This window comes from Sebastes fasciatus, chromosome 4 (genome assembly GCF_043250625.1).
Source record: "Sebastes fasciatus isolate fSebFas1 chromosome 4, fSebFas1.pri, whole genome shotgun sequence".
Lineage (NCBI taxonomy): Eukaryota > Metazoa > Chordata > Actinopteri > Perciformes > Sebastidae > Sebastes > Sebastes fasciatus.
In genome coordinates, this window is record NC_133798.1 from 3,586,539 (window position 1) to 3,612,675 (window position 26,137).

A 26,137-nucleotide genomic window follows, 5' to 3' on the forward strand; every position below is an offset into this window, starting at 1 on the left:
AGCCCCTCCCCACCCAGAGCCTTCAGCATTTCTGGGCGGATCTCATCAACCCCCGGGGCTTTGCCACTGTGGAGTTGTTTGACTACCTCAGTGACTTCCACCAGGGTAATTGATGATGGTCCCCCATCAGCTTCCAGCTCTGCCTCTACCATAGAGGGCGTATTGGTCGGATTCAGAAGTTCCTCAAAGTGCTCCTTCCACCGCCCGATTACCTCCTCAGTTGAGGTCAACAGTGTCCCATCCTTACTGTACACAGCTTGGATGGTTCCCCGTTTCCCCCTCCTAAGGTGCCGGATGGTTTTCCAGAAGCACTTTGGTGCCGACCGAAAGTCCTTCTCCATGGCTGCTCCAAACTCCTCCCACACCCGCTGCTTTGCCTCCGTCACGGCAGTGGCTGCTGCTCTTCGGGCCCGTCGGTACCCTGCAACTGCCTCCGGAGACCTCCGAGATAACATATCCCGGAAGGCCTCCTTCTTCAGTCGGACGGCTTCCCTGACCACCGGTGTCCACCACGGTGTTCGAGGGTTGCCGCCCCTTAAGGCACCTAAGACCTTAAAACCACAGCTCACCGCCGCAGCTTCAGCAATGGAAGCTTTGAACATCGTCCACTCGGGTTCAATGCCCCCAACCTCCATAGGGATGCCAGAAAAGCTCCGCCGGAGGTGTGAGTTGAAGATCTCTCGGACAGGGGCCTCCTCCAGACGTTCCCAGTTCACCCTCACTACGCGTTTGGGCTTACCAGGTCTGTCCAGAGTCTTCCCCCACCCTCTGACCCAACTCACCACCAGATGAAGATCTCTTCATCCGAGTGTCCAAAACATGCGGCCTCAGATCAGATGATACGATTACAAAATCGATCATCGACCTTCGGCCTAGGGTGCTCTGGTACCACGTACACTTATGAGCATCCTTATGTTCGAACATGGTGTTCGTTATGGACAATCCATGACTAGCACAGAAGTCCAACAACAAACGACCACTCGGGTTTAGATCAGGGAGGCCGTTCCTCCCAATCACGCCACTCCAGGTGTCTCCATCGTTGCCCACGTGCGCGTTGAAGTCTCCCAGCAGAACTATGGAGTCCCCTACTGGAGCCCCATACAGGACTCCATTCAGGGTCTCCAAGAAGGCCGAATACTCCGAACTGCTGTTTGGTGCATACGCACAAACAAGAGTCAGAGTTTTCCCCCCCATAACCCGAAGGCGTAGGGAGGCGACCCTCTCGTCCACCGGGGTAAACTCCAACATAGCGGCACTCAGCCGGGGATTTGTGAGTATCCCCACACCCGCCCGGCGCCTCACACCATGGGCAACTCCAGAGAAGAATAGAGTCCAACCCCTATCCAAGAGTACGGTTCCAGAACCGAGGCTGTGCGTAGAGGTAAGCCCTACCAGATCCAACTGATAGCGCTCCACCTCCCGCACAAGCTCCGGCTCCTTCCCCCACAGAGAGGTGACGTTCCACGTCCCCAGAGCCAGCCTCTGCCGCCCGGGTTCAGTCCGTCGAGGTCCCTGGCCTTCACTGCCACCCGTGTGGTAGCGCACCCGACCCAAGCGGTTCTTCCCGCAGGTGGTGAGCCCACAGGATGGAGAGGAGGGGGGTGCCACGTTCCTTCTTCGGGGTATCCCCGGCCGGGCTCCGTGGCAAGCCCGGCCACCAGACGCTCGTTGACGGGCCCTCCGTCTGGGCCTGGCTCCAGACGTGGGCCCCGGGCTTCCTCCGGGCCGGGTAACTTCTCCTCTGCCTCGTGTCGTCATTGGGGTTTTTGTGAACCATTCTTAGTCCGGCCCCTCACCTAAGACCAATTTGCCATGGGAGACCCTACCAGGAGCACGAGGCTCCAGACAACACAGCCCTCAGGGTCATAGGGACACACAAACCTCTCCACCACGTTAAGGTGATGGTTCCCGGAGAGGACATTACATCCAGTATATCATAATTGAATTCTGACTAGTCTTAATTAAAGGTCCCATATTGTGCTGATTTTCAGGTTCATACTTGTATTGTGTTTCTACTAGAACATGTTTACATGCTTTAATGTTCAAAAAAGACATAATTTTCGTCGTACTGTCTGCCTGAATATACCTGTATTTACCCTCTGTCTGAAACGCTCCGTTTTAGTGCATTTCAATGGAATTGCAACGGAATTGCGTTGCTAGGCAACAGTTTGGGTCCATGTTTACTTCCTGTCCGCTGATGTCATTCACATCTGCACCACTGCAACAGGAAATAAACTGGGACACATTTAGAATGTTAACATTTAAAACCATGTAATGGTCTAAATATTGTAGATTTGTGACATCACAAATTGACAAAAATCTTAATAGCTTGTTTCAAACGCACAATTGCTGAATACGGGCTGTGTGTTTTTCTCTGTATATTGAGCGTTTTGATAGTTTAACAGTATTTATATAGCACTTAAACCTGTTTATAATATAAAAGACGTGAAAATCTCACTTTTTACAATATGGGACCTTTAAATTACTGATATGTTGGTTTGAAATTGTAACTAGTAAGACAGCTATATTCGATATCTGAAATGGGAAATTAAATTTCCACGAGTCACAGTCCTTTTTTCAACATGTGGAAATTAAATTGTAGATATCTGCAATCGTCACTCTTACTAGAGAAAAAGGAATTACTGATATTTATAATTAAATTAATAATAATAATAAATAAATTAATATGAAAAATATCTGTAAATCAGTTTTGACTTGCTAAAATGTATTTCTACAACAATATATGTGTAACCTGTCAAAATTGTTTTACAGATATCCTAAATTTAACTAGTCAACTGACATTTTGACATGTCAAAATGTCATTTCCACCAGTGAAAACTAGATTGCAACTAGTCAGCCCTATGATTAGGACAATTTATGATATGAGTGTTGAATTTGTCTGAATGCTTCTGAGTGAGATTTTGGTTTCTCTGTGTATGTGCAAGTACGCTAATAAGAGCGATTAAACTTGCATCTGTCAATAGATTGCAGCTCAGCTCCCAACAGAGGGCTTAATGCTATCTCCTCTCCTGTCACGGCTTCTTAAAACCTCTAATAGAAGGATTAGCACAGCGCTCTGTTCGACAGATAGCAATCTCTCCTGACAGATGTACACATTAACAAGGTTGGACTGAAGAAAGCCTGTAAGCTATAGGCTGATTCTCTGGTGTTTAATGTCTACCTCTAGCAGATGACACACAAAATGTGCTGCTTAGTGAACAAATCTGTGTTTGATGACATATTTTAATTTTTAACTGTCCACGTACAGCACAACAACACCATGCAAGCTGTGCAGCTCATGCTACATGTTGAGAGGGATCTTCTAACAGAGATCCATAGTTGGACTGTCAGCAGCAGCTTTTATGTAAAACGAGACTCAAAGTTCAGACGCCCCTCGAGGCATTCATCCTAAAAACTAGAAACTGACAGTTTTGATATTCATAAAGCCTTCAAAAAGTCATCCTACGGGGAGCATGAATGTGTCAGAAAATGGCATGGCATTAGATTTGTGAAATACTTGGTCTAAAGATGATGTAATGCCCGGTTCAGACTACACGATATCAGCCCGATTACAGCCCGACACAGCCGTCGTAGGGGATCGGGAAAAATAAATGAGTGTCGTGTGCGAAAATCGATTCTCTTATCTCGTGTAGTGTGTCATAGAACACGACAACCGACGCCACGTCTGGGACGCCCCACGACACCCCGAGGAAAAGTCTAGTATTTTTCGTCCTGACACGCCTAGTGTGACATCTCCAACGACGTGTTCCTTTGCGTTGACCAATCAGGTGCTCTCTCCAGCGCGCAGTCGCAGTCAGGTCACTTGGTAAGAAACAAAGATGGAGAAAAGGAGGAGGGATGCAGAGTTTGATGCTGTCAGGTGGGACAACGAAACTGATGAAAAATTCATTGAGTTGTGGCAACTGCACCCCTGCCTGTTTGATGTTTCGTCGAGGGAGTACCATGACAGAGTCAGAAAAGACAAATGTTGTCGAAAAATAGCAGAGGCATTTCACGTAACATTGCGAAAAAATCAGGCACATCCTGTCTCAAAACGATGCAGAAAAATTAGTCCATGCATTTGTTACTTCTATACTAGATTACGGAACACCGTTAACCTTAAAGGGACTATTTGTAACTTTCAGAAATGCTCGCGCTTGCTCGCTCTAAATAGACATGAACGAGCATCAGTCAAAACAGTGAGGCGACACACGTCAGCTAAAACCACAATATCACTCTATGTTTCACCTGGCAGTGGAGCAGAGACTCTGGCCACATGCAGGCGCGCGCATAATCGAGCGCGCGCGGTCATGTGTCCCGACCCGGTACATTTATACGCTTAAAAAGTTACAAACAGTCCCTTTAATGATCGTCCTACACAGGCGAAGGCGTTACTTCTCCCCCCTTTTATCAAAAACTCTGGTCCAAAATACATCAGTCAGAGTGTAGACTGTCTAATATAATATAATAATAGTATTAAATATCAATTTAAGGTTAGTTAAATATCTGTTAAAAATAAAGCAGGATTTTGTAAAATGAAGGTGAATTACTTCCAAAGAAGCGCCGTTGGTGGTTAGCCACTACGGTTAGCCTATGAGACTAACTAGCGTACTGCTACTTCCACTACCTCACCGGAAGTTACGAATGTTAAGAGGGTTTGCAGTTCACTTGGAGTTCAGGCACAGCAGCCCCTTCATTTCATTTAACAGCAGGTGAATGAGCATGTCAGGAGCCAATCAGCTACTTGGAGTGGTTAAGTGGTATATTGGCTCGTTTAGCCTTTGTAGTCTGGTCTGCTGGTTCACTGCAGTGAGTTCAATGCATATGTGTGGGATGAAGGTTGTCTTGCTGGCTGTATAAGAGATTATGTGCGTCAATTAATATGTAAGTATGCTTTATATTGTGCCTTCAGTGTAAATGTGGGATTAATAAGTGTTTTATTGTGTGTAATTTGATATAAATTGTGTGAGTCTTACAATTCCACACCTTACCATAGATGAAAAGTGGTTGCTAATTCAATTTGTATGTTCTGTTATGTTATAGTTAATTATACTGTTATGTCTGTTCATTTCTGTTCTTCTAGAAACCACATACTGGTCAGTCATTCAAGTGTAAACCTGCACAGCCTTCTAGTAAAGAACAAGAAACCTTTGAAGCATCTTCTCATGTATTCTTACCGATACACCACAGCGATTATAAACTCCTCAACCAGTGATATTTATTAAGAGGTTCAAACCTACCGAACAACGGACATAATCATTTCTACAGTAAAGTCCCTGAGAATAAGGTGGATATCTCTGTGCTTTTTTTTTTCTTCTTTCAGCGTTTTCAGGCAATTCATGTGAATGTCCAGCTTTGACAGTGTTACAGTTTAGCTCTCAGCTTATCTAGCGGTGCAATTCGACTCTCAGCTTCTTTAGGTAATGCAGTTCAACTTCCAATTCTGACACTTTTACATTTTTCAGCTTCTAAGTTTTTCAGCAGTGAAGTCAACACATTTGAGCTCTCAGATTTCTCAGGCAATTTGTTTAATATTTCTGTATTTTCAGCTGTCTCTCAACATACAATACGTTTTAAACAAGTTGTAGAAAAAGCAAATATCCCATACAATTTATCTCTAGAAAAGTATTTCATTATTTATAAATGCTGAAAATGTTCTAAATTTGATTGGGGGCTTATTCCAAGCCAATTCAAGAGGTGTGGAGGATGATATTTATTCAACGAAATAGTGAGGCGTTGTGGTGGAAACTAAGCAGGTAATGGAAATCTGATCTGTGCCTCAATATTGGTATAGCTTTGCTAAAAAGACTGGTTTGTGGCTGGATCAATAAATTCTGAAAATTAGACCTTTGAGGCTATTTACCAGGGCAGCATTCGTGTGTGTGTGTGTGTGTGTGACCTGTTTGACTCTTTTACAAAATGAGGACACTCTCACCAGTCTTCACTTCTTTATGAGGCTATTTTAGGGGCTTGAGTTTAAAGGTACGGTATATTGATATGATGTTAAAGATTAGAGCTATTAATAAAATGCAGTGAATAAGAGTTCTCTCAAGTATAGTGATATAAATGTGTGAGCGTGTGCACTGGCAGCCCGTGTGTGTCGACATCAAACATTATACTCTAATAAAACACAACCTTGCCACTTGGAAAGAGAGAAAAAAAGTTTTTTCTAATTTAAAGGTCCCTTTTCAGGTTTTGTGTTTCTACTAGAACATGTTTACATGCTGTAATGTTCAAAAAACACATTATTTTCCTCATACTGTCTGCCTGAATATACCTGTATTCACCCTCTGTCTGAAACGCTCAGTTTTAGTGCATTTCAATGGAATTGCAACGAAATTGCATTGCTAGGCAACAGTTTGGGTCCATGTTTACTTCCTGTCAGCAGATGTTATTGACATACACTGCAACAGGAAATAAACTGGGACACATTTAGAATGTTTACGTTTAAAACTGTGTAATGGTCTAAATATTGTATATTTGTGACATCACAAATGGACAGAAATTCTAACGGCTTGTTTCAAACGCGCAATTTCTGAATACGGGCTGTGCGTATTTCTCCGTAGATTGAGCGTTTTGATAGTTTAACAGTATTATATAGCACTTAAACCTGCTTTATAATGTAAAGGACCTCTCTTTCACTTTTTGAAATATGGGACCTTTAAAGAGACTTCATAAGACATAGATTTATTATTTTGGGGGAAAGTTGGTAGCGTATTAATGATTTAAATTAGTGTTAGTGGTATAAGTGTAGAGTTATTTCATCAGGCAGTCGGTTTGATACAAAGAAAAAAACAAAACAATTACCAGACTTTATAAACTTTTCACGAATAGTATGTGTTTGTCAAACAAAACACAATTCCTGGCATTTCTAAAACTTTAACCTTTGACAAAATTGATGTGTGATAATGTGTTAGTCTATGCCAATTCATCAGTAGGAAATTCCATCTTACGTATTTACGGAAGCTTATTCCAAGGTTTGACTTTCCAACAAACTTTTACTGTCACAGAAAAAGACACCACAAGCACTAGAATATATAAAAGAGCCTGCTGCTTCATTTTCCGGGTCATTAAAAGACGGCAGTTATAAAATGGAGATATTGAAATGGTTGTCGTTGCACTGAAGTAATCCATTTTCAAAAGGACTTATGTGACCAATCTGATCAGTGTACGATGCCGTAATGAGCTCTCTCTCTCTCTCTTGTCTTTGTATGTGAGCTGTATATTAGCAGGAAGAAGAAAGTTTTTTTTTAGGCAATTTTTTTTATCTGTATCTATAAATAACAGCTTTACTTTACTGGAGTTGACCTCATTGTCTGCTCTCTCTCTTAAACTCTCCTCCTGTACCTCTTTCTGCTCCACTCGACTGGATGAACCTCTTCATTATGTACTGAGACAGCTTTGCAGCTGTTGTGTGTGTGTGTGTGTTTGTGTTGTCTTCTCGCCACCAGAGCAGATGGCTGAGGGAAACACCATTGATTAGCCTGTCTGAATACATTTCTAGCTCTCAGTAATAAGCTCACCAGGAGCATATAGTCATTTTCATACTGGGAAAAAAAGATGCCCAGGTAGCAAAAAAGTGCGTCTGTCTGTTGTAACTGTGTCATTATCTGTGGAAGACCAATTAAAGGTCCCATATCGTGCTCATTTTCAGGTTCATACTTGTATTTTATGTTTGTACTAGAACATGTTTACTCGTATAATGTTAAAAAAAAAACTTTATGTTTCTCATATAGTCTGCCTGAATATACCTGTATTTACTATATGTCTGAAACGCTCTGTTTTAGCGCATTTCAACGGAATTGCGTTGCTAGGCAACAGCTTGTAAAAAGTGAGATTTTCATGTCTTTTATATTATAAAGCCGGTTTAAGTGCTCTATAAATACTGTTAAACTATCAAAATGCTCAATATACGGAGAAATACACACAGCCCTTATTTAGAAATTGTGCATTTGAAACAAGCCGTTAGGATTTCGGTCCATTTATGATGTCACAAATATACAATATTTAGACCATTATACAGTTTTAAATGTAAACATTCTAAATGTGTCCCAGTTTATTCCCTGTTGCAGTGTATGTAAATAACACCAGCTGACAGGATGTAAACATGGACCCAAACTGTTGCCTAGCAACGCAATTCCGTTGCAATTCCATTGAAATGCACTAAAACGGAGTGTTTCAGACAGAGGGTAAATACAGGTATATTCAGGCAGACAGTACGAGGAAAATAAAGGGTTTGTTAAACATTATAGCATATAAACATGTTCTAGTAGAAACCCAAAATACAAGTATGAACCTGAAAATGAGCACGATATGGGACCTTCAATACAAGGCAGAATGATAGGATGATCATCTCCGCACCACTGGCACTCTGTGCATGCACTGACAGTGACTGAATGTTGTCTTAATGACCTGCCTGCCGTGCCAGTGATGACAGACAAGGGCCATACCATCAAGCAGGGAGGGGCGGGGGTGCTGACGGTGTAAAGGTAAAGAGCAGGAGGGAGAGGAGGAGAGAAAGCGAGAGAGGAGTGCACTGCGGTGCGCAACTGGCAGACAAGATGAGTGACAGTCGGAAACGGAGCAGCATTGAGATTAATTAATTTAATTTAAGTGATATATGTGCACACATGCTAATCATAGGTCAAAACAGCACTACACTTGGCTGAATTATAAAAGGCAGAAGTGGTAAAACGGAGAGCCTCTTGGGAGCCGAAAGAGACGGCTCTTCTTGGTGAGCTGAGCCAAATGATCTGGCTCACTAAAAAGAGCCGAAATTCCCATCACTACTGCATGTAGACGTGCTGCTGATTGGCCTTCATGTTTAGTTTTGTTACAAAAAAAAGAAACGTAGTTGTCTATCGCCAGAAATCATGTCGGTACTGACCAGTCTAGTGTATTTACTCGTAAAGTTTATGCTACGCTATACACAGATTCTGCATTCAAATGTAGAATCCGTAGGCAACGGGACAAGACTTTGGTTCTGGAAGCGTTCTGGTTTCCATTTGTAGTCCGAATAGTAATGACCAATCGTGTTCGAGCAGGCTTTGGTTGAATGCAGGTGAACAGACCGTGTGGACAGTAAAGAGGCTGAACACATTGGATGAAATGTAATCTGGGAACCCAGTGGGTATCATCTGATGATGATTTAGATTTTTACTGCTTTAGAATTAGCTTGTAAACTGGCGACTAGTGAAACAATCCGGTCGTACACGTCGTCTCTCAACTCTCAACTCCAGTCTTTCTTCGCAAGTTGCTAATCAGACTGTAAACAATGAGCAGCGCACAGAAAAGGAAGTCATGGCCCGGATATATCTGCTGGCTACCCCTCCAGAAATATTAGCCCCTTGCCCAGAGAGGCTTATGCATTGTCAGACTGACTTTGTAGGTTTCAGTGAGTCTTCAGACTGGTCCCAAGCTTAAACATTTAAAGGTCCCATATTGTAAAAAAGTGTCATTTTCATGTCTTTTATATTATAAAGCAGGTTTAAGTGCTTTATAAATGCTGTTAAACTATCGAAATGCTCAATATACGGAGAAACACACACAGCCCGTATTCAGAAACTGTGCTTTTGAAACAAGCCGTCAGGATTTCTGTACATTTGTGATGTCACAAATATACAATATTTAGCCCATTTCACAGTTTTAAACGTAAACATACTAAATGTGTCCTCAGTTTATTTCCTGTTGCAGTGTTTGTGAATGACATCAGCTGACAGGAAGTAAACATGGTCCCAAGCTGTTGCCTAGCAATGCAATTGTGTTGCAATTCCGTTGAAATGCACTAAAACGGAGCGTTTCAGACGGAGAGTGAATACAGGTATATTTAAGCAGACAATACAAGGAAAATAAAGTTTTTTTTTTTAATATTACAGCATGTAAACATGTTCTAGTAGAAACAAAATACAAGTATGAACCTAAAAATGAGCACAATATGGGACCTTTAATCACCGTAAGGTGAACATTTGGGCAGGTTACAGTGAAGCTGACGTGACATGAACGCGGCATGAGTTCGTTCATGAGCTGTGGTCATTTACTGCCATAATGTAAAGAAGTGCTTAACTAAACGCTTGCCAATGAAATCCATCACTCTCAGATTATTGTCTCTCTCTCTCTCTCTCTCTCTCTCTCTCTCTCTCTCTCTTTCTCATCCTCTCCTGCATTATCCTTCCAGGCTTTCCTCTCTCATCTGTGTAAAGCGGCTGAAAAGGAAATTGAGGAGCGTTATGCATCGTTGACATTCAACAGTTCATCAGGTATTCAAAGCCAGATCCATCCATCCTGTTGGACACGCATGCACACACGCATGCACGCACACACGCATGCACGCACACGCACACGCACACGCACACACACACACACACACACACACACATAAATGGAGTGATTCTGTTCAGGAAGAAGAGGACCCAGAGGTAATCTAAATGATTGGATGAATCACGAAAAAGAGATCTGAAAGGGGAATAAGAGGGACTGGGGGGGGAATAACATTACAAAAGATACTCCACATGAATGAAGAATAAAGAAAGAAAAGTGATAAAGGCATGATAGAAGACCAGAGGAATACTTGAGTCTTTGATGTCAGAGGGCTCCTGCTGCTTTTCGCTCTGCATCCTCAGGCTGCTTATCTCTGATGTCTCACAACTCTTAAAGACGGCATCTTTTTTACCGTTCACTGATGATTTCAAGATCAATAAACCAGTTTTGGTGGTGGAAATGTTTTTTTTTTACCATATGTCAGTTTGAGCAGGGTTAGTCACAGAAACCTGAAATTTCATTAGGCCAATGCAAAGAGAGTAATTTATGCATGAATGTGTGTGAGAATATCCATTAACATCAAAGATTATGGATTTATCCATTATATACTAGCATCCCTCTATGATTACTGCAGCAGATACAGAATAGATAATAACTTCCATTTCATTCTATGTGCAGCGTAATGTATGTGTATGCACCTACGATTCTAAAGCTTCAGTCTATAAAGTGATTAGTTCCCCTTGCTGATCCTGTACTGTGTAATGATATTCTGCTGCTATCTTGACTTATCTTCGTAAAAGCTCCAAAATACCCCTGTTATCTGGAGACATGTTACAGTGCAGAGGGTAAATTATGTCTTGCTAGAAGTCTTTTTTCGTTTCGGTAATGCCCGGTTCAGACTACACGATATCAGCCCGATTATAGCCCGACACAGCCGTCGTAGGGGATCGGGAACGATAAATGAGTGTCGTGTGCGAAAATTGATCCTCTTATCTCGTGTAGTGTGTCATAGTACACGACAACCGACGCCACGTCTGGGACACCCCACAACACCCCGAGGAAACGTCTAGCCGGTCAGAATTTTTCGTCTCGACACGCCTAGTGTGACATCTCCAACGACGTGTTCCTTTGCGTCGACCAATCAGGTGCTCTCTCTAGCGCGCAGTCGCAGTCAGGTCACTTGGTAATAAACAAACATGGAGAAAAGGAGGAGGGATGGCGAGTTTGCTGCTGTCAGGTGGGACAATGAAACTGACTGAAGTATCGAAAGCCCGTACCGTCCTCTCTGTGCCACCCAGGAGCTCATCCACAACCCTTTCTTCTTTCTTTTCTTTTTCTTTTCGCAACACCAGACCGCCAGCATCACACACAACGCTTCTGTCACCATGATTGACAGTTGCTTCAACCGCCTCCCCGATGACGTCTGAACTCACGCATGATCGTGGAATGCGACGAGCCATGATTGGTCGTGGTCATACGTGTAGTCTTGCCAGTCATCCGACCGAGACACTGCAAGAGCTTATGGCGCTGTGATCGTTAGATCTGACATGGTGACCATCGTCAAAGACAAAAATATTGTGTAGTCTGATCCCGGCATAAGATGAAATTCCTCCACAAACATGAGTGAACAAATTATCTGTTCATTTGCTCTGCCTTTGATATCTCAAAATAACTCCACTGTGGCTAAATATCTGTCACTAACACTAACCGGAGGAGAACATGCTTGGCTTTGAACTAGCTTGTGTCTTAAAATGTGAGTTTTGAGACACACCCGCTCAGATTTTAACAGATTAGCATCATATAAACTAGATGAATAATACCTCATCATCCTTCATCCCAGAGGACAGGAATAAAATTGGCCCACAGGCGTTGGGCAGTGCTGACTGTAGGACTGGAGGCATTGTGCTCTGCCACATGCTGAATACATTTACCTGCTATCTTTCTGTCGTACAGCACCAATTTCATGTTGTGAATGTGAAAACTTTTCACAAAGTGTCTCTCAAGCTTTGCGTCCAGTTTGAGCAAAACACTCACACTAAGCACACTCAGAATGAAAATTGTGAATATAAGCTCAAGACTATGCCCACAATGTCAGTTTGAATGTTTATATAAATAAATAAAAGACAGAGAGGGAGATAATAATGTACTAATAATGAACTCAATTTCTTTATCAGCACCTGCTGATTATGCCGTCTCCCGGAGAGCGAAAATATGAAAGGGCAAAAAGACAGGAGAGACAGAGAGAAATGCCAGCACAGCTGTTTCAGCAGCTGATGCTGTATTGCTGAGTATGACCCAGATAGGAAGTTGGATGTTTCTGACGTCAAGGCGCCGGTCAAAGCTATTAACTTTACCGACAATGGAGGCGAGGCTTGGAGTATCCTTAGAAAGCTCTTTTAGACGCCGGGCTGGGTACATATGGCGGAATGTACTGTAGTTCTGATTATGCGAGCTTCTTCGTGGCAGCTTCTTCGTGCAGACAGTAAAATATGAATTCTTAATTTCGTCAAGCTACAGAGCATTTCAACGCTCCTTTAAAAGGGGCAATAACTGCAGCCTTTATTGAACTACAATTAAATGGCCTTAAATCTGCAGAAGGCAGATAGAGTTATGGATTGGCCTCAGTGACTTGACGACTACGTTTCAGATATTTCAGCTGCGAAGGCTGAAAAGTTTCACTCTACAAGCAAAACAGCACATTGCAAAGCAGCATTATTATAGCACGGACGGTGATGTATTGGCTCTCTGCCAGCATTTCCTTCTAGATCTCTGCTCTAATTAGCCAATTTACTCATTATGGAAATGTGACTTTTTCATTTATGTAAACTACAGGCCCACATAGCTCAACATTACTGATGCCAATAAATGCAGAGAGTCACTATAATTTATACTCTACTTAATTAACTATTAGCTATTAACTACAAATAGTGCAACTTGGGAATGTTTTAAGCTGCACTAACCAATATTTTTTAATAAATTGACATAATTTTAGCATCTTTAAGGCAACTTAGTCACCAGAAAAAATGTTGGCATTAGGGATGGTAATAATTAACCGTTTAACCGTTAACCAACATTAAGAATTTTAACCGAAGCCTACAGAGGACATTTCCATCTATAGTGAGGCAGAGAAGTTTATCCGTGAGCAGAAGGGTTTTAAGCACGGAATATCCCGTTTCTATTCTGTACTTTACTCTCAGGATAAATATGACACGACCAAATTATCACGCAAATGGGAGGGTGACCTGGGTAATGACTACAATGAGGAAGATTGGCGGGAGGCAGTGCACCTGGTGCAATCAACCTTCACTTGCAACAGGCTTGCGGAGATTCAATATAAAATATTACATAGGCTCCATATAGCCCCTGTTACCCTCCACAAAATATCTCGAACCATCTCTCCCATTTGCGGTAAGTGTAACACAGACCTTGGGTCCCATTACCATTACTTTTGGGGGTGCAATCGGATTGCTAGATACTGGAATCACGTAGCCCGAGAACTGAGCGGGATCTTTAAGACTACAATAAGAAAGGATCCAGGGTTATTTTTACTGGGTTTGCCCTCTAAAGTAGTTTCTCTCTCGAGAAATCAGTACAAATTGCTGGACAAACTTCTGCTCCTTGCTCGTAAATGCATCCTGCTAAAATGGGTGAAAGACACCCCACCCACAGTAACTTTCTGGTACAGGGAGATCTTCAACGTACTGCCACATGAAAGGATGAGTGCAGTCCTTAGGGGTGTTGAGGGCTCATTTATTAAGATCTGGAACCCTGTCCTGGACTATATACCATCAGAGCTCAAACACACTCTGTTGAAAGGCCAATACCCTTCAGGGTGGAAGCAAATTATGCCTAGTGCCACGTAAAACATAAAATATATTTCTAGGATCACCGTTTACCATTCATGAGAGTCTGAGGACAATATACTTTACTCTATGAGATACTATCTGCTATTCTTATTGTCTTTCTTTTCTTTTTTTCTTTTTTTTTTATGTATTTATTTTTATGTATGGGTATGTATGTATATGTAGGTATGTATGTGTATATATGTATATATATATATATATATTTATTTTTACGGTCAGTTTAACCACTGTTATTTTATGTAAAATGTCCCTTTTCACCCATTTTTATAATTCATTTATTTTTATTTATTGGTTTTGGGGGAGGGTGGGGGGGTCTGACTGTATAGAATAACTGTTGAACATAACATTGCTGTGAGCCTTCTGTTCTGAAAATAATAAAAATATGTTGAAAAAAAAGAAGAAGAATTTTAACCGATTAACGCCAGAAAGAAATATTAAAAAATAATTAAAAAGCTGAGCAAAACTCAGAGGAGCGGCTTGTCACTTTAAGGAGAAAAGCTGGTCCACCTTAACAGCCCACCTTAAGAGAGTCTGAGCCAGTGTTGCAGGAAACAAGAAGTTGGCTCCGGTCTTGAGGAGTTGTAGCATTTATTCACAAACAAATAAACTGTAAACACACTGTGTGCTACAGCTACATTCACAGCTACAACGCCACCGACAACACACGCACGGTCTGTCGGACTCTCGCTAAAGTTAAGCTAAAGTGCGATGGAGACTTTTACTGGGACAGTCGCTGCATGTGTCCACGACACTACACGCAGCATCGTGGCCACTAACGCTCCGAGATGGGTGAACTGGGGACTCAGTTGTCCGTTGTCCTCATACACTGCAGCTGGCGCACCGCTGCATGAGAAGCACTAATCTTGTCGGTTAGCGGTTAATAACGGGGTAACGAGGGTCGGTTATCAGTTAAAAAAATATATTAAAAATTAGCATCCCTAGTTGGCATTGAAAGTTTCTGCAAACCATGGATATGTTGAATGTTGAACGTTTATGAACCAAAAATACCTATCATAAATACGTTTCATAGATACCTACAGTCTCATATCACACTTGCAGAAATGCACAATGCTACATGGTTAACATTGTGAAACACTTGATTCTTTTCAGGCAACAAAACTACATGGTTATGGTTAGAATAAGCATCATGGTTCATGTTAAAATAATATACATCTGTAACAATGTAACTACTGTAAATAAACAGCAACCGGTTATGGTAACAGCTTTACGTAAAACAGCGTTCAATAGAAAAAATAGAAAACAATGTGAGCCAACTAACCTGCGGTGTCATACCATGACAGAGGTACATGATGGGAACATTGTCAGTGTCAGGTCCTTGGTCCAAACACAGGTTGTCTCTTAGACTGTTCTTCAACTGCAAAAAATGAGAGAGCGATAAAACAGATGAAGAAGAGAGGGGCAAGGTAATGCATCTCTAATTATCATAAAACTCTAAGCAGATGATATTTAACAAGCATTCATATGACCAATGATGGTAGAATGCAAGGAAGAGGATGAGGACACCTCTCTCTCATACACACATTTAGTCATCCAATTTGTGGCGCTATTAAACAAATTGCTCTCCTCACTTAACGCAGGCTGTCAGAGCTCAGCAGCCTTTGATTTTATCACAGATAACATGGGAAAGAGAAAAAGAAGCAGCCCATCTCTTGTGGAGGACCTCACTTAAACCTTTGTGGTTTCTAATACTTTTTTTTTTAAGACCTACAGACTAATATCAACTGAATGAATGCTTCAGATGTTTTTGAAGGAATAGTTCAATAATTTGGGAAATACCACTTAATCCTATTAACTTTGAGAGTGAGATGGAAAGATCAAAATCAGTCTGATGGCTGTGAGTCCAGTTAAGAGTCAAAGATTAGCCTATGTTAGCATCAACTCTGGATGCATAGAAGCATATTTAAAAATGTTTGAATATAATATAATTAGGGATGCACCGATACCCCTTTTTTCAGACCGAGTACAAGTACAAGTACTAACATTTGGGTACTCGCCGATACCGAGTACCGATACGAGTACTTCTCTGTACCAAAAGACCCTCGTTAACAGCCAGCTGGAGGGTGTGAGCGACACATGGCAGGCTGGGGAGTCCCGCATACGAGGCGGTGCGCCGCGAAGGGCTCTAGGTCGGCTTGGAAATCCAAACGGCTTGTTTCAAACGCACAATTTCTGAATATAGGCTGTCTGTGTTTCTCCGTATATTGAGCGTTTTGATAGTTTAACAGTATTTATATAACACTTAAACCGGCTTCATGAAAATCTCACTTTTTACAATATGGGACCTTTAAGGAAAAAAAGAATCATGAATGCATCTTTAAAAGTAGCTAAATGTAACGAAGATTGATGCGTTACGATAATTGTTGTTATTCCAGGGATAACGGTTCTAGAATACATATTCAGAAAGCTTGAATGTTGTAGCTGTCTTTTGAAATGTTCAGGATCTGTTTTGGTAAAAGTTCAGCTTTCTGAGTCTCACGTTCTACACATTTACTTCCACAGCATTGTAAACACTCTGTGGTGGCCAGCTTAAGTCTGCCATTCAAGTGACCTTTAACAAGTGGTGATTCGAATAGAGATGCCTGTTTATCTATTCAAGCCGAGGTCTGCTTTACCATTCTTCATAAACGTTAGCAAAATACAAACATTCATTTTTAAAGATGAATTAAAGGCTTGTTGGCTGCATCTCCACCGGGCCCCGACTCACACTAAACTGAGTCCCGAAGGTGCAGTATTCAGAGTTTATGAGGAGTGAACACGAGGGGTAAAAGCTTTTCCCTCCATCTGCTGCTACAATTATCTGCAATAGTTGGTCTCATCAGAGTTCCCAGTCGTCCTACTTGCTGTTTAGATCACTGACTACATCTCTAGCTCAGTTCTACCTGCTGTATCCACCACCACCTCTCCCTGCTCCTCTGCAGTCGCATCACATACAGTGAAAAAGTTCTTGATCCACTACTCAGGGCCGAGCTGAGCTTTCTATTTCACAATATTTCATGATGCCGTCAATAATCTTTATTGATCCCCAGGGGGAATTTCTGTTTCCTCTTGCCTCATTTCACAGAGAGGTCAGGCTCAGCTACACAGCAGCAGTCCTGGAGGTGGTAGGGGTTTAGTATCTTGCTCAAGGGCACAACGGGTAAGCCCGATGTTTGTCGAAACAAAGAATTACTACAGTTTTGTACTGAAGTTGGAAGGAGATGGTTAGGGTGGATAAGAGGGCACACAAAGTGCAAGACTTTGACACTGGAAGCTGAGGTTGGCTTCCTGAATAAGTTAGTTTTGGTTAAGCTTAGTGACAGATCGTGGTTTTGGTTTCATATTAAGGTGTCAGTAGGCAGTATATTTTTGGCATCATTGGGCAAAAATTCCATAATAACCTTTCAGCATATTGTAATTCAAGTGTTCTGAGAGAAAAACTAGACTTCTGCTCCTCCTCATGGCTCTGTTTTCAGGCTTTAGAAAATCTAGCCCGTGACGGGAGACTTTGACCAATCACAGGTCATTTCATTGAGAGAGCGTTCCCATTGGCTGTGCTCCGGTCATGTGACCGGAACTTGCCGTTCCTTCACCAGATTTCACAATGGCGGCGGTGGCGTCACAAACTTTCTCATTTTACAGCTAACCCGTGCACTACAAGATGATTCTGAAGACATCTGAGGAGAGAAATAGACATTAACGTAACAGAATATTGATTCATATTTGATCAGCGCTGCCTAGTTTGACCATTTGGTCGGAGTTCGCGAGTGATTGACAGCCGGCTCTCATAGATGGCAGCTGGATAGCAGACCTCAGATCAGCTCTGACTGCTTGTTTTCCTCCGGTCTGTGAAATCTTGCAGATGCCATTAGGAGCACCGGAGGACACAGAGGAACATGATTTTTAGGTTACCTGTTTCATGTACTACTGTCACAATATAGCGACCGTTTTATAGAAATAACTTTTTTAAAATCATATTTGCTCCAATCTCGCCTACTTCAGCTTTAACAAAGTAAACACATCATGTCTTGTGCTTCCAGAACTGTAACTTTTGACATTTTCAACAACCATCTTTCCCTACTGCTTCACCAGAGTTAGGACTAATTAGCACTAAATGCACACACAGTAAAGCTGAGGCTGATGGGAAGGACATTAGTTTAGTAGGTATTTGGTCATAAACCAAAGTATTGGACAAACTCAAAATTGTATTTTATTTAAATTAAAAGCCAGGGGATCACCAAAGTCATTACAATTAATCCTGAGGCGAACATAAATGTGTGAACCAAATTTCATGGTAATCCATCCAGACTGTTGAGATATTTCCCTCAAAACCATAAGTCAACCACTTGATAGTGCAAAAGGAAAAAAGTCATGGGATAAACAAAGTCATTAGCGTTCCTCCTCTGGGGACCATGAATGTCTGTGCAAAACTTCATGGTAATCTACGGAGCCCCCCTAGACCCCCAGGAGAAAATGTTATTAACTCATTCCCTCAAGTTAGTAAGTCATTCCCTCGAGTTAGTAAGTCATTCCCTCGAGTTAGTAAGTCATTCCCTCAAGTTAGTAAGTCATTCCCTCAAGTTAGTAAGTCGTTCCCTCAAGTTAGTAAGTCATTCCCGGCTCTTTCAAGCTGGACACATAACATTGGTCTCTATGTGCAGCCGGCTGTCAAACGACTGGTCAAGGACCATCTACAAAGTACAATGCCGAAAAGAGATGCTATAAGAATATTCTATAACTTCACAATTATAGAGTGTAGTACCATCAAAATTACTTCACACATCAATGGTCTCCTCATAGTTGTACTACAACACTTAGTTTGGAAAAATATTCTTTTTTTTACTAACTTGAGGAACGAGTTATTAACTTGAGGGAATGAGTTACTAACCTGAGGGAACGAGTTACTTACTTGAGGGAACGAGTTACTAACTTGAGGGAACGACTTACTAACTTGAGTGAACGACTTATTAACTTGATTTAACGACTTACTAACTTGAGGGAACGACTTATTAACTTGATTTAACGACTTACTAACTTGAGGGAACGACTTACTAACTTGAGGGAACAAGTTACTTACTTGAGGGAAGGACTTACTAACTTGAGGGAACAAGTTACTTACTTGAGGGAAGGACTTACTAACTTGAGGGAACGAGTTACTAACTTGAGGGAACGACTTACTAACTTGAGAGAACCATTTATTAACTTGAGGTAACGACTTACTAACTTGAGGGAACGAGTTACTAACTTGAGGGAACGACTTACTTACTTGAGGGAACGACTTAATTACTTGAGGGAACAACTTACTAACTTGAGGGAACAAGTTACCTACTTGAGGGAACGACTTACTAACTTGAGGGAACAAGTTACTAACTTGAGGGAACGACTTACCAACTTGAGGGGACGACTTACTAACTTGAGGGAACGTGTTATTAACTTGAGGGAACAACTTACTAACTTGAGGGAACGAGTTACTAACTTGAGGGAACGTGTTATTAACTTGAGAAAACGAGTTACTAACTTGAGGGAACATGTTATTAACTTGAGGGAACGTGTTATTAACTTGAGGGAACAAGTTACTAACTCAAGGGAACGAGCTACTAACTTGAGGGAACGACTTACTAACTTGAGGGAATGACTTACTTACTCGAGGGAACGACTTAATAACTTGAGGGAATGACTTAATAAAATCTTCTCCTGGGGGTCTAGTAGTAATCCATCCTGTGGTTGTTTAGTTATTTCAGTCTGGACCAAAGCCTTGGCAGTGTCAGCATGTTAGTTGGTCGGTCGCCTCTGGCCACGGCGCTCTGGGGGACTTGTCATGACCTCAGATCTTCTAAAGATCTGTCTGAAAACATCAACCAACGATCAACCGATGTCAAACTGGTGAAACATTTCAAGTTCATGACAATGTGTTTAATATAATATCTCCTTTTTGGACAATATTTACCTTGTCTGAGCAGCGCAATCCTCCAGCTTTTGTTTACTGTTAAGTAAGAGATGAATGTATAAAAACATCAACGGAACACTTGTGCTCTCTCCCAACTGCTATCTCCTGTGAGATTTTGTATTTGTCAAATATGTAAACATCATATCTACATCTCTCACATGTCACCGCGGCTACGCTTTCATCTCACTCAAAGCCGAGCCCCCGCACATGCTCAGTCGTGTCAACAAATAACTCCATCCAGCTTTGCACTGTGATTGAAGTGTTTATCGAAAAACAAACACAAAAGGTGAGATGGCAGCTCTTTTTAAAGCGAGAGAGTGGAACCATACCATCCTTTTCATAACTTTCTCTTAAGTGATGCTAAGTCAATAAAGCTGCAAAAATAAGATCTGAAGGAAATAGGTTCTGTGTAATTATTATTTTCAGACTGCATTCAGGCTCGCACAAGACAGATAACTCAAACTATATCTGTACTCAAGTTATACGTTTAAAAGGTTAAAATGAGACTTCAATCAAAAAATCACAATCAAAAATGAAATGAATAAATTATTAGTACTTGGACTCAACTGAGGAGTACTCATTTTTCTTCCTGTATCAGCAGAGGCAGTCAGGGCGGAGGGATAATTCTGCTCAGCTTTCAACAGATTACTGTCATTTTTCAATTATGCAAAGTCCTCCCACAGCTGTTATAGCTGAAGAGAGGAATAGCTTATGCAGAAATTAAGTGGTGAAGAAAGGTTCGCCCTTTCAATACCCTGCTGCTGTGATTTGAAGTGAGCTCTTACAGCAGAGAAGCATTTATGAATTAGACTCAGTGTTAATGGAAAAGTTAAAGTTTTTGCTGTGAAATACTTGGAAAAGTTCAGTTTTAATGCAAATGTTTAGTCATGATAAGGTTTTTATGCTATTTCACTGCTTATCACATGAATCATTTTTTGTTGATTTCAATAACATTTTCTGTCCAAGCAATAAAACACCTTAAATAACACATGAACACCCCATAATGCCTCACTCCCAAATTCATCTAAGGTGCAGCTTATGCCTGAGTGAAGAAGTGCTATTTCTCTGATGATGACATGTCTTTAACCAGCTTACTTTTGCTTGGTTTCTATATGTTTCAAATTTTGGGAAACCAAAGACAGCATTGTAAATGGCCGCACAAAAAAAACTTAAAACCCTGGAAATGGCAATTCAAATACTTTAAGGTGCTCTAATCAATATTTACATATTAAAGCTGAAGTAGGCGAGATTGGAGCAAATATGATTAAAAAAAGTTATTTTTATAAAACGGTCGCTATATCGTGACAGTAGTACATGAAACAGGTAACCTGGGAAAAAAATCATTTTCCTGTGTCCTCCGGTGCTCCTTACGGCATCTGAGAGATTTCACAGACCGGAGGAAAACAAGCAGTAAGAGCTGATTTGAGGTCTGCTGTCCATCTGCCGTCTATGTTGTATATTATATTATTATTATTATTATATTATATATTGTATATGGCTGTCAATCACTCGCAAACTCCGACCAAACGGTCAAACTAGGCAGCGCTGATAAAATATGAATCAATATTATGTAACGTTAATGCCTATTTCTAGCTGTAAAACGAAAAAGTTTGTGAAAGAACGCCAAGTTCCGGTCACAGCCAATAGGAACGCTCTCTCTCTCTGAAATGACCTGTGATTGGTCAAAGTCTCCCGTCACGGGCTAGGTTTTCTAAAGCCTGAAAACAGAGCCATGAGGAGGAGCAGAAGTCTTGTTTTCTCTCACAACACTTGAATTACAATATGCTGAAAGGTTATTATGGAAGTTTTGCCCGATGATGCCAAAAATATACTGCCTACTGTCACTTTAACAATGGATCAAATGATGATGTGTAATGTGAAAGGGGTTGCTTGTATTGAAAACGAGGAGGAAAATAGTCACCTGACTGCAGTCCCCCTCACCTCTGTGGTGTTTAGGTGTTTTTTAGCTCACTGTTTTGTTTTCACGGCCAGCAACTTTGCTATTTTGGATGGCGCTCACTGCTCTCATCAGGGTCACTCCCTGCTGCAAACAGGAAGCTCCGATGAACACTGTCTTCAACAAAAAGGCGGCGGTGGAAGAAGTATTCAGGGGTCTCATTTATAACCGTTGCGTACGCACAAAACTGGGCCTGAAATGTGCGTACGCCACTTCCCACGCAACAGTTGTGATCTATAAAAACAAATTTGACGGGAGAATGCGCGCGCCTGTACGGAAACTTTGACCCGTGCGTACGCACATTATGGAGGCACCGAGGTAGGGGAAACTGGCGATGCAGACGGTGAGGTGGTGAATTGAAGCCAGACTGTAGAAATTAAATGTGTGAGAGGCATCATTATATATATAATGATGCCTCTCACACATTTAACTTCACTTCATACTTATATCCACTTTATCATAAACATTTAAACCAGCAGTGTTATTTGTGCTAGTGAGCCATAACTATTCCATAAGTACCTTACAAATGTAAAAGAAACTGAAATCTCAAATCAAATTCCGCTCAATATCTCATCAGCGCTGTCTCACCATCACGTCCCTTTTTCTAACGATATCGACTGTCTTGATCATTCTGGCAAGTTGTGAATCAATCAGGTGTGACACTCGTAAAACATTCTGCGTGGTGGTGGTGGATATACCGGCACTGAGGACTACGTGACGTGAATGAAAGAATGAGGAGGGAACGAGTGTTCAGAGCCCTCCTCACCTACAAGCACCTCCATCTCTGTGTCAGAAAAAAACTTTTCTTGGTCTTCCTCTCGGTAGTTGCCGTGATTCACAGTAAAGCTGCTTTGATCAACAAGACTCATTTACAGTACATGCAGAAACATTCATGAGGTGCTTTACATCGACCATTTATGGTTGAATGTGGGCGTGTAGAGGGCAGAATATGAGGCAGATCCACGTGCACACATTTCCAGGTGGACTGTGATCTATAAAGGGAACATTGTCTGCAGGTGTGCGTACGCACAGTTTTATAAGTCTGATTTATTTTTGGTGCACGCCATTTTCGGCTTTTGTGCGCACATACATTTTTAGTATGGATCCTACGCACTGTTTTATAGATCTTTTACTTGACTAAAAGTAGCAATACCACCAGAGTAAACCTACTCTGTTACAAAGTAAAAGTCCTGCATTCAAGTTAAAGTTTTTACTTAAAGTTTTTCTCATTCACTTTGGCTCAGTTCTCGAATGATCATTTCTTTTTCTATTTTTCAAAACAACAAGCTCAAATCTCTGAACAATTAGTTTGTTGTTCCCAACAGATTAGAATGTGTCATTCATTCAAGCAAATTGCACATGTTTTGGCACAAAAAAGCCAGTACAGTTGTCTATAATTTGCACAATAACCACTTGCACATGGCTTGATGATCTAAACTGATGAGTTAATTCTCAGTGAAATTGTCACAGTCATAGATAGAAAACTTTGTCTGTTTTATATTTATGGTCACACTCTTCCCAACTTCTAAACATCCTTTCATTGTTTGAGCCATCACATTAAAAATGATCCGTGCAGTTATCACAATCATATATGTATATTCCATAAATATATGCCATGGTGTTAAGTACTGTGAGGAGGTACAATTAGTTGTTTTTACTGAACTACAGCAGCTTTTTTCATTGCTGTGTTTTTTTTTTTTTCTATTGGCATGGATTCCATTTTGTGGCAAATGTTCTGTTCACTGTATATGAATTAACATGAAAGCTCAAAGGTTAATTTTCTGTTGATAATACATGTAACACATTGCTGTATACACACATGGACGTATTGTAGCCTACAGTATTGACTTTTCCCAGAAAGCTTTTACCTGCTGTTGAAATGACAATCTATAAAGCTCAGTGTGATACACAACAGCATTCAGCTAGAGAAGACTGACATACTGGAACAGTACTGTAAGCAGTCAGTGTCAACAAAAAAACAGATTACTATATTAGAAACATTTCCAGGGTTGACTGCCGTGGTGAAAAACATTTAAACATTTTGACCAGTACGGCTCACACTGTGACAAAACAAGTCTTCATTTTGGTGGCGTTGGCCAGTTAATGACGCAATAACTCGGTTTGAAGCATGAACGAAGTGTTTTGGGTGAGTTACTACCTTCTGCAGACATGCAATAGAGTTGAGATGCCCCATCAAACAGTTGTGACAATTACACTTACAGTTTAGAGAAGACTGTTTCAAAAAATGAGCCAAAGCGATTGAAAGAAACTGTAGGTAAAAGTACATAGCAGCAAAATACACTTAAAGCGGGAGTAGTCAGTATATTTTTGGCGTCATTGGGCAAAAATAATATAATAACCTTTCAGCATATTTTAATTCAAGTGTTGTGAGAGAAAAGTAGACTTCTGCTCCTCCTCATGGCTCTGTTTTCAGGCTTTAGAAAATCTAGCCCGTGACGGGAGACTTTGACCAATCACAGGTCATTTCAGAGAGAGAAAGTTATTGAAATGAATGACTAGCACTAGTACAGGTTACTGTATGAAGGATGATGATTGTAATGAATGACTTGTACTAGTACAGGTTACTGTATGAAGGATGATGATTGTATTGAATGACTAGTACTAGTACTGGTTACTGTATGAAGGATGATGATTGTAATGAATGACTAGTACTAGTACTGGTTACTGTATGAAGCACACACACATGCCCCCCTCTTGTCTGGTGGGAGGGGCATTTTTTTTACTTTTCCAGAAAACTGCCTACCCTGCGGTACCACTTGACACAACATATTATTATGGATTTTTTGCCCAATAACACCAAAAAGAAACTGCCTCCCCCAGCTTTAAAGTACCTAAAGTAAAAGTACTCATTATGCAGAATTTCGTTTCATTTCACATTTCAGACTAATTATATTATTGGATTATGATTATTGATCCATTAATGGGCAAGCATCACTAATGTCGATCAATAAGTTAATTGAAATAAAGTGAAAGTGTGTAAGCACTTAGAACATTATGATATAAGTTTGTGATGGCCGTTCCCATGCTCACTTATGTCTCATAAGTTGCTGCAGCAACTTTTGGGTTGATACTGTATAACAGGCTGTTCTATATTTGAAGATGTGCTTCTGTGTGCCCCTCTGAGTTGCTGGTGGACATGCTATGGTATACTGTCCCGGTTATTGTCTTATTAAGTACACACAGTTAGGCGAACCAAGATGCTCGGTTACATTGGTGGCTGTGGTGTTCTACGAGCCGGTGTGAGTGCAGATAACGACCTGCGCTGTGGTTTTTGGCTTAGCTGCCTCAGAATAGCTAGCTGGCTAACCCTGTGCGGTTCTTCAAAGACTTTGCACAACTACGTTACGAACATGTAACGTCTCTCAGTGACCGAAAGGCAATTAAACTCAGTCCATAACTTCCCCCGACTGGCTGAAGACCCTCTAAAGAGTCTGCGAGGAGGTCTTGTCATGCCCCGCTCCAAACAAGCCCGCACAGTACTAATGTCTGATCCTCACTCTGGATTGACCGCAGTTCAGAGTCACCGTTGCCGTGAGACTTGGCAGGGACCTGGTCCATTTGTGTCCCGTCTGGGGACAGAGAGCGGTCTGGCTCCCCCACAGAAGCAACAGTGTGCATCCCAGCTGAGGAGGCATCCAGATCAACAGTGTCAGGAGAAACAGGTTGGCGGGACAGTGCGTCAGCCTTTTTATAGTGGGAGCCATCCTTATGCACCATGACCATGATTTTTTACTGCTCTAGAATTGATACAAAATGATAAAAAAAAAACTCCAAAATACCACTTTAAGATCTCGTGGGACACTCCATGGTGCAAAATCTATGCTGTAATGTGGAATCAGAAACTTTTGACATTTGGAGATTTCTGTAAGAATTTTATTTTTCGGCGATTGGATGGCGAGCACTTGTGTTGTGTAAACTGCTCATAAACCCCCTTATTGTCAATCTAGCTAGGAAAGCCATCCATCCTCTGAATGCTCTAGGTCTTTAGTTTGATCCATTCATCCTCTGAATGCTCTAGGTCTCTAGTTTGATCCATCCATCCTCTGAATGCTCTAGGTCTCTAGTCTGATCCATCCATCCTCTGAATGCTCTAGG

General features: G+C 41.4%; 1 protein-coding gene across 3 annotated transcripts in view; it reads right to left on the reverse strand.

Annotated features, from left to right (window-relative positions):
- LOC141765512 (polypeptide N-acetylgalactosaminyltransferase 18-like) overlaps positions 1 to 26,137 on the reverse strand; it is a 215,266-nt gene that overhangs the window by 40,308 nt on the left and 148,821 nt on the right. For all 3 annotated transcript variants that reach the window (XM_074631545.1, XM_074631544.1, XM_074631543.1), the window contains one exon: positions 15,400 to 15,495. In XM_074631545.1, the coding sequence (XP_074487646.1) occupies positions 15,400 to 15,495 (96 nt within the window). The remainder of the gene's footprint in view (positions 1 to 15,399; positions 15,496 to 26,137) is intronic.